General features: G+C 35.8%; 1 protein-coding gene across 1 annotated transcript; it reads right to left on the bottom strand.

The window, feature by feature from the left end:
- On the bottom strand, positions 283-6,190 carry LOC107639273. The gene is made up of 15 exons (XM_016342759.2): positions 5,753-6,190; positions 5,452-5,646; positions 5,294-5,368; positions 5,013-5,180; positions 4,617-4,780; positions 4,215-4,430; positions 3,684-3,810; positions 3,346-3,534; positions 2,795-3,036; positions 2,261-2,380; positions 1,553-1,778; positions 1,414-1,473; positions 1,132-1,305; positions 938-1,047; positions 283-807 (listed from the first exon to the last, which is right to left on the bottom strand). Exons 1-15 carry the CDS (start codon positions 5,933-5,935, stop codon positions 642-644), a joined length of 2,415 nt encoding a protein of 804 aa, XP_016198245.1. The 5' UTR covers positions 5,936-6,190; the 3' UTR covers positions 283-641.

Genomic DNA, 9,953 nt, shown 5'->3' with positions numbered 1-9,953 from the left:
GTTTTGCCGTTTACCAATCTCCTTTTCGTATAGTACAAGTTAGATATTAAGCTTTGGCTATGTTGTGTGCTTAAAAATTTCCCTGTGCTGTGTAAATTTTTCTTAATACTTAAATATACTTTACTTGTACACCCAAAAAAGTTAAGAGTGAAAAATGAAATTTAAAAAAAAAATCGTTAATACTAATATTTTGTGAATAACTTTGAATTCTGTGAAATGCCTTAAACTCAAGTATGGTCCTGAAGCGTTTAAGACAATGCATGTTGCCAAGAAACAAGCGACTTCAACAAATATTCTTCTAGACACAACAAAATTGTTATGGCCAAAGTCAATTTCACCCATTGAATTTGCAATTGTTATCCATTTAATCGCATCTACTGAAAGCATTCATCCCCGCCCCAAGAGACTACAAAGTGTACATGAGATTTTCTTCAGTTAATTAAGCAAATAGAAAGCTGAAGACCCTCCTGGCAACTTTTATGCCAAATACATAAAATCTAGTCAACGTTGCTGTAATTTGTGCTGCACTGACGCATTCAAAATTGTTGCATATATTCGATTTGGTATGGCAACCATAAGCTCTACCAAAATGTGATAAGGCCTGGTTATCGGTTCTTGTTGGGGTCAAAATCTAACATATGTCACCGCACTGGAGATGAGAAGAAAATTACAACAAAGTACACAAAGAACCCAGCAATAAGTATTCCCCCATAGATGTAAGTTTGAGAAGAGTGCACGGGATACTTGTACTCAATTTTGCAACATCTCATATTATCCTTCTCAGAGGCCAGAACATGGTCAACATATCTGCAATCACAATTATAAGTATTTATTACAATAGCACCATTTTATTTATAAAAAGGTAAACACTACGAAATAAAATTAAGCATCATATATGTCTTTTTTCTCAGCATAAAAGAAATACAGGTTAACTTACTGTTGGGTGAACATGGTACTCTGCAGAATATCTGAACTGTTCAAGAAGGCATCTTGTAGTCGATGATCATATAACAATGAAGACATATCAACAAGCTGTTCCTCAAGGCCCTGGTAGATGCATATAAACAAAAAACAATGTTCATAAAAACGACCATAAGTCAGGTCAAGAACTGCAATCAAAGTTTAGCTTACATCGAGATATTTTTCCAAGCGATCAACTAATTCATGAGGAAAGGGTTCTGGCAAATTTGTTGTTTTCTTGTAGAACTTCTCCAACCATAGTTCAGTGGTTGATTTCTCCTTCTTTCCCTTCACTGGTTCACCAAGGGGAGTTTTCAGATACTCTGCTGCAAAAGCTTGGACAGTCTGTACGGAATTGACATGGATTTATATAAATCAAGCACTTGTATTTATATAATTTAAATGAAGCATGAATAAATTTTGATTGATAAAATCAAATGAAAGCATGAATACCTCTGATGTCTCCCGAATTCTACGGAGTACAGAATCCACACGAGCATATATTGAGTTCCTCTGTTAAAGAATAAAAATCCAATTAGAGAATAGTTCTTAGCAAATAAAACTCAATATGGCACATGAAGAGAGCATTTACTAAGGCAACATCATGGAGCATTTGACTGATGCGAGATGTATTTGAGAATGGTCCAAAGGGATGACAACCAGCAGCCCAAAGCCAATTCACAACAGGTCTTTCATGTACATGAGAGGCCTTCTCATATGGGGCACTTAAACCACCCACAACTGAGGCAAGGCCAGCAAGTATATGCCGTTGTGCCTGAGATGGAAGAGCATGCCTTTTCTGGGTCTCCGAAACATAACTGTCAAACAAGACAATGAAAAGTGATGTGAAGTTTCGCAAGACAACCAATAATTGGAAGACCAGGGTAAATAAAACTGGAGATTGAAGTAGATTTTATGACTCTTAAGAGCAGTGCATACGCTGTTCCATTCTCAGAAACTTATTCAGTTAGATATTGTTTTAAAAATTAAATCACAATGGATGAGCAATATATCTTCGCAGAAGATAAACTTAAACATTAAATAACAAAGTTAAAATTGACAATTTATTTTAAGACAGCAGAAACCATCTTACATTATCACTGGTATTTAAATTGACACAAGGAAACCCAAGGGAAAAAGGGTTAGAAGTTGTACATAGAAACATCAGATGGTTTCACAAGATTACAAATAATATATTAAGGTGACAATTTATCCCTTTCTCCTATCTTCTAAAATGTCCAGATAGTTAGTATATATCTCCAACTTCAAGTACAGAAATCCACATATCATATTCACTCACCTTAAAGGGATCTTATCATTTTGATGCTCAAGCACAATTACAACATCATTGCTTGTCCATACCATACTTTCATCATCCATCATAAGGTCTCGATCCACGTCTGCCAATGATAGCACAAAGCTAACCAAAAGAAAGAAAGAAAGAAAGAAGAAAAGGCAGTCAATATATAACAACTGTGACTCGGTTAAGCAAATAAATAATAGAGCTCCTGAAACCCCATCCTTGACTATTTCCCTTTTTACTAGGCCAGTCATTCTTGACATTTTCAGGATATTCATATATTCCATTCAATTTGCAAACCAAAATGAAGTCTAGGAAAGCCAACTTCATAAAACCTATAGTTAATAACTGGCTGCCAATTTACCAACATTGTCTTGTTCATGAAAAATCCCAAGGATCAAAGTTTAATTAGTAATAAGAGAGCAGTTGGAAATAGATAAAGGTGATAATTTAAACTTGTGTTGTGTCTGTAGACCTATTAATAAATATAGACAATAACATGCATTTATGCAAGAAAGAATGGTGTACACGCACACAGGAATTACTCGGGTTCCATAAGTTGGTTGCAGATCCCCGAGTTTCTTTACTTTCTTCTTCCTTTTCTTGCTATATTTTGAGTCATAGGAAGCCCAGAGAGGTTTATGCTTAAGAATAGAATCCGTAGACACTTCAGATTCATCCATCCAATTTTGGCGAAGGAAATATTTACTTGATAGAGATGGGTCAGCCACTTCAAGCAATCCAGCAGCAAGCACATCAGCAGAGCGTTCCATCTCCTGCACATCAGCAGAAAGTTTCATTTAGCATCTTTCAAGATGGATACATATTTAATTATTTGAATAATGAATCCTGCAAGTTCCTCAGAAGATCATTTAGGCTACAAAATAACTGAGCAATAGTGCATCTCCTAAGCACTCAATGTTCTCTATTTAGTCAAAGAAGGTGCAACGCGTATTCATTGTTCAAAACCTAAACATATGTAGAGACCTCTCAAGTAATTACCCCACAAAAGGAAGTGACCATGTTGCCGATAAGATAATGAGTAAATTAACAATGACAGATTAAAAAAACTATTCAGGACCCACTTCTTTTAAAAGTGCACCATCCAGGTAAGTCTTTGTATGAACATGGAAACGACCATCATTCTTAGTTTCCTGCAGGGAATGGCCGCGCATAGCTTTTGAAACAGCAATTGCAAGCTTCTCATGGCGATGTAGTGAATGTACACCTCCAATAACTACTGCTTCTTGACCATCATGGAGCATTTTCTTCACCTGAAACCAAGGAAAAGTATAAAATAATCACATGCTGATCCTGCCTAGCTGAACTAAATCTCAGTTCTAGAGAACAGCAGCAGGCACTTCTCCAAAATCCATGATAACCAAAATTAGTAGTCCACTTGGAAGAAAATGAAATAACAAACCTCTGCCTCAATTGCATCAATGTTAATACTGTAATTATGGCCCCTTTCCATAATGTTGTACCGATTATGATTTTGCAAGACAATTATTGGTATAAGCAATCTTGAAGTAAGATCAACAGTTTCAAACCTGAATATATCAATAAGAACATGATGAGATTGTAGAATAATATACATAAGTCAATTAAATATTCATTTCAAGTGCTCTTAAAAGTATTCTGAAGGTAGTCAAAGAAAAGCTGAAACTGGTAACAATGTATCCCTAGGAGAAATGAAGGGAAAACTGAAATTACAGGTTTGGTCAAGTAACAAGACTTGGCTCAGGAAAATGTTAGTCAAATGGAAGATACTGCAATTAAAAGTAGTAGAGGAAAACATAAGAAAATTTTTAGATCATATAATTCTAGAAGGTCTTATTCTAAAGGGCTTTGCTGAAATTGGTTTGCTATAGGGTCCAATGGATGGCAGTAGCCAACTTGACTTATTAGGTGATTTCTTACTTCTTGTTATATGCTTACATGATACCACAAATACCTTACATCAGGTGCTATAACATGCTCCACTGTGGTTGATATCAAAGAAGCAAGCTGCCCGAGAAAGATATCATTGCTGGATTGATAAACTGTGGTCATACCACCTGGTCGAATCACATTTCGTAATCTTGGCAGAGTTCTAGAACTGACACTTCCCTCTTCAGCTTCAATCTTACCGTAAGTGCATGGGCCTGCTGAAAGGTCGATCACTACAAATCTGAACACACAAACACACACAAAAAAGGGTCATTCTAGCATACATACATCAGTTACCATGATTACTTTTAGGATATAAACATGCACTGCAACCAGTTTATGCCGGTAAAAACCTCCATGGCTAATAAAAACACACTTTGGGAGGGGAACCTGAAGTTCAACAGTAAACAAGGTTACTTGTACATACCTTCCAGACCCCAACCAAACTTGAGTTGCTCCCCCACCATCATAGCGATAACGATAAATATAATCACCTTCTTGTTTTTTCATATCTTCATCATTAAGCTCCGGAAGTTTGCCATACATTAAACTATCAAGATCCATTTCTTTATTCCTAGGATCCATTCTCACCTTCAATATATTTTAAATTAGCAATTGAATAAAATTAAATTTAACTTCCACAATGTAGTGGAACATAAATACTGAACAAGAAGGAAATATGAAGAACTTAAGCATTCATTTGTTCATAATTAGATCATTGGTAGTTAGCTAGGGAAAAATAAACTTTTCTATTACTTCACATGTTACAACCTACAAAGCTTGCATTCTTCTTTTTGCAAAAGGTAGTGAATATTGATTATACCTTATCAAAGTTCACAACAAATATGGCATTTGGCACCGGTCTGTCCATATCTATGACCGAAGATCCCCCACTATCCATGTCAAATATATAGGAGTACAGCTTTTGAAATATTGGCTCCACGGATGTTGCTTCAACTTCAAATAGAGGTACCTCCCTTCCAAATTCACTCTGGAAGTAGAAACAAATTTTAGAACCATCTCTATTGAAAAATAAATAGTACAGATAAAAATTTCATAAAACCATGCGAAACGGCAGAAAGTGGCAAGTAAAGGATCAGTTACCTCTCTAGCTTTTCCTGCAGGAATCATAGCCTCTTTCAGAGCTTTCTCAAGTGCTATCAATTCAGGCTGCCCAGCCTATAGTTAAAAGCTAGCATTAATAAGAGAGCACGCAAAAAAAAAAATAGTAAGAGTATGAGGCAGAGTGAAGGTTAGCTTACAGGAAATGCATTATAGACCAAATGATGCTCAATATCAAGAAGCTCCCCAGTCTCGAGACAAGAGGGTCTGTGAGAGGGGAAACTCGTTCTCAGAAATTGCTCCAAATTATGAATGTCGATAGTGTATCTATATCCTCCATCTCCACTCAAACCGATGAGAACCACATTCACTTCCAACGGAACCTGAAACGGAACCTACACGAACCACAACAACAGTATACAAACAAAATCAAACTTAGGTCTAGGAGTGGAAATCGAATTGGAATTGAAATTGGAAATGAGGAGAAGAGAAGGAGGTGACCTCGGCTCTGGAATGGAGCATGCGGCGAACATCGGATCGGACGGAATCGCGGACGTCGTGGAAGGCGCCGTGGTGCCACTGAGGGTGGCCGGTACCTCTCTTGAAGGCTTGTGGTGCCGAGTCGGACTGAGTCAGATGATGACTCAGCAGGGCGAATAGGAGGAGGATCCGAGGAAGCACCATGGGATAGTAAGCAAAGCTCAGATCAAATTATAATTCATACATGGAAATGGAAATTGGTGCTTACAGCAACAAACACTGGAGCTTGTTAAAGTTAGAGTGAGAGAACACAACAAAAAGAAGCTCACTCTGTGTGTGTGGTTTGGACGTTTGGTTAGGTCGTCGTTGAGACTTGAGGCAACAACTCAAGAAGCAAGTCCACCGCCGGTACCGTACAACATTCCCTCTCGGAGTCTTGAGTTCTATTTTTCTTTCTTTAGAATGACCCCATTCAACTATTATAATACCGATAATGTCCTAATGGTCTAGACCAAGCTAATGCGGCCCTTACCAAAGGTGACGAGAAGTCGAGAACCATGCGCATGGCCCATTGGATCATCAAAAGAAACATTTTTCTGTTTTTATTTTTGACTAACTTGCCAACCAAACAAATAATAAGGAAAGAAAACTGCATAAATTTAATTCAAGCAATGTGACGAATATATTACTGTATTTTAAGGGTAAATCACATCAACAAACCGAATAGTTTCAATTTTACATGAATATTCTAAATATAAATAAATTATATAAATATCTTGTTTGCATATTTATATAAATCGAATTTAATTGATACAATTTATACTCGTTCAATATAAATCAAATTAATTAGATTCAAATTAGTAGGTGCATGGTAAATCGAATTCAGTAGTTTCGATTTACTGTAAAAATCCGTTTTAGTGAAGTAGGCCATGGTAAATCGAATCAAGATGCTTCGATTTATAATCCATGATCATAGTTGTAAAAACCGGTGAACCGAACCCAATATCGGTCCGGTCCAAGTTGAAGACCGTTTAAGGTAAAGAACCGGAACGAACCGATTAAATCCGAAATAAACCGGTGAAAACCGGTCCGGTTCGAACTCAAACCGCTCGGGTCACAGTTGAGGGAAACCTATGACGCGTCGGCGCTCCTGCGTTCCACCGTGCTCCATATACTCCATGTCTTGCCAAGTGTCAAGGATTGGGAATTTTGGAAATTTTTCCAAAATGACAAACATAGGGTTCGAACCCCTGCGATTTTGAATATAACATGGAAGATTGTACCACTCAACTGCAGTGCTTTTTATTAAATTATACACAAATTATAATACATATAGCATTTTTTTATTTTATTTATATTCAATTTATTTTCATTATAAAATCTACCGGGTTGACCGGTTCGACCAGTGGCCCACCGGTTGAACCAGTAATCCAGTGACCCAGTAACCTGACCGGTTCGATCACCGGTTCGGTTCTGATAACTATGCCCATGATAAATCGAATTGAGTAGTTTCAATTTATAGAAAATGTGATGCTAAAGTAAATCGAATGTAATAGATTCGATTTACTAGTAGTTTCTCTATATATATAATTCGAATTCAATTATATTGAATTATATTTCACAACCTCCTCCACTCGCAAACCTTACCCAAGAGAGAAAAGTTACGCAACAAGTGAGTCCCATCAATGCTAACTAATGGCTTATAATACTTGAATGCCTTGATGCACGGTGGGAACGACAAAAAAGTCAATGTAAATACCCTGATGACTAGTTAACCTGGCCTCCAAGTCGCATAGGACGTTTTCAGTACTGCAATACTACCTGGCAGCATACTTAGTACCTATCTTGGCAACTTATTGTAGGCATCTTCCCAATTCCCATAAATCTGCGCAACGGCCTTTGCTTAGCCAACCAAACCCTCATGTAAGTCGATCTAAATCCAAAATGTGCCTTTGTCACATTCTGTAGTACCTTGATAGACACAGCCGCATCAGCTCTAATCATAGAAAGGATGAAAGCAGATATCACATGATAATCAAGCTTTCTGTGATCACTGGAGATCGACATGGCAAGATATGTATGAGGTCTGTTATACCGTCTGATCTTCTAAATACCCTTATGCTGGCAAAAAGTGATTCGAATCAACCGTCAGCAACTGTTTTCAAACTCCTTATACTTTATTTTCATAGTATTTGACATGTTCCGATTCTGGCACTTTGTACTCAATCTCATTGTGAATATAAATCTTCACACATAAAATGATTTTTGCTTTATTTTGAAACTACTGACCAAGTTAAAACTCAGCAAGATCTGCTGTATCCTATGAATTTCTGGCCCCAAATCTGAATTCTACATTCGGGAACCCCTGCAGTCTCATGGTCTCTAAGTCTAAAGTCGAAAAGTCTCATTCCGAGCTTGATGCTCTACCAGCTCCAACGGAAATACTCCTCCCTATATTATTATCGCTACCATCATCAATCATGGTGGGATCCACATCATCGTTAATCCACAGTACATCTTTCATGGCATCTAGTTCTCCAACTTCTCAGAAATCGAGATGACAACCTCTTCGGAAACTGGGATCATAATAAGAGTATTCATATTATCACCTATTTCTCCATTGTCATCGCGATTTAGATCAGTTGCAAAAGATGGAGATGCCACCAAAATTGTCGCAGATGCCATTACAGGCACAGATGAAGACACAACAACAGGGGTCAAACTAGAGGCTGCTGCCATTGCCACTAATTGATGATTCTGATTCGATTCTACTGAACTAGAGACCACATCTCCAAGGCCAATAGTTCATGGGTTCTCAATTCGAAAAATTGACGATGACAGTGAAATAAAATTTCTAAATCATCATCACTGTCTATTACAAAGGAGTTGTACTTCACCCATCTCAAACAACAGAAGTCGGAATTTTATAAAAAACTTTTCTACCTGTTTCATTCCATGCAGCCCTAATTTCTAGAGTATAGTATTTTAAAACTCAACAAAATTCGTAGAAGGTTTGATAAAGACACTCAACAAATTCTTATCAGTAAATTTTATTCTCTCGCATTTTTTTCAAAATCGTCTCTCTGTAGTGCAATAGAACTAAAAAACTATCTTCATTAGCCATTGTGAATTCCACTCTATTGAACACTCCACGTTCTGATCCTATTTATTTAGTACATACTCCCTAGTAAAGCGAATTAAATAAATTCAATTTAATCAAACTGCATGTCTGTACTAGTTTGATTCGATTTACTGTGGTCTATCAAATGTTGTAAATCGAAACAAGTTGTTTCGATTTAATATACGTAACGTTTTTCCTTAGTAAATCGAACTTAATGGATTCGATTTACATTGATTTGTTGTTACACTAGCTAATTCGAATCATATGGATTCGATTTATATGGAGTCAATGTAAATCGAATTAAATTGTTTCAATTTATATAATTTTATAGCCAAAACGAGACATGCATATAAGCTTATTGCATTTAGGATATTCATGTAAAATTGGAACCTATTCCGTTTGTTTATGTGATTTATCCATCTTTTATTGCTAGAAAGAGTTTAATTGTATATATTACTTAACATATACCAGAAGCTTATATTATAGGAAAATTTCAAGTGTATCGAAAATACCGGTATTTCAGTTGCTTTAATCGTTGATTTCAATTAATATATATTATATATATTTTTTATAATTCAGATCAACAGTTAAAAATTTTAATACATTTATTGTATATTTATTAAAATAAGTTATTTAAAATTTTCTAATATTAGCAACCTTAACTTGCACTCATAGAATACATTATAGCTAAACCTAAGTTAAAATAATAAGGTGAATTAATTAAAATTTTCAAATCAAAATATCTAAGTGAGTGAATATTAAACTCTTCTTCATTTGTCTTTATTTCACATTTACATGGACATGCACGTCTGCAGCGTCATGCAAATATTCATTGATTGTTCATGGTGTCTAAGGGTGGAAATAGATATGGCAATCTATCAAGAACCTACAATTTAGTCAATATTTGATTTAGTCTTCATCTCTTATAAAATAGTTCTAAACTCACGCTATTATAAAAGTCTTAATATGTTAGTAGACGAGACCTAAATTCATTAATTAGTCTTGTTAATCTGTCAGAATTGTTTAAATTTATTAAAATATAAATAAATATATAAATAATTTTTTATAATTAAAAAATTTATTAAATTTATTATATTTTAT

Source organism: Arachis ipaensis, chromosome B01 (assembly GCF_000816755.2).
Source record: "Arachis ipaensis cultivar K30076 chromosome B01, Araip1.1, whole genome shotgun sequence".
NCBI classification, from domain to species: Eukaryota; Viridiplantae; Streptophyta; class Magnoliopsida; order Fabales; family Fabaceae; genus Arachis; species Arachis ipaensis.
The sequence above is the reverse complement of the archived record's forward strand: the minus strand, read 5'-3'. Positions and strand labels throughout refer to the sequence as shown.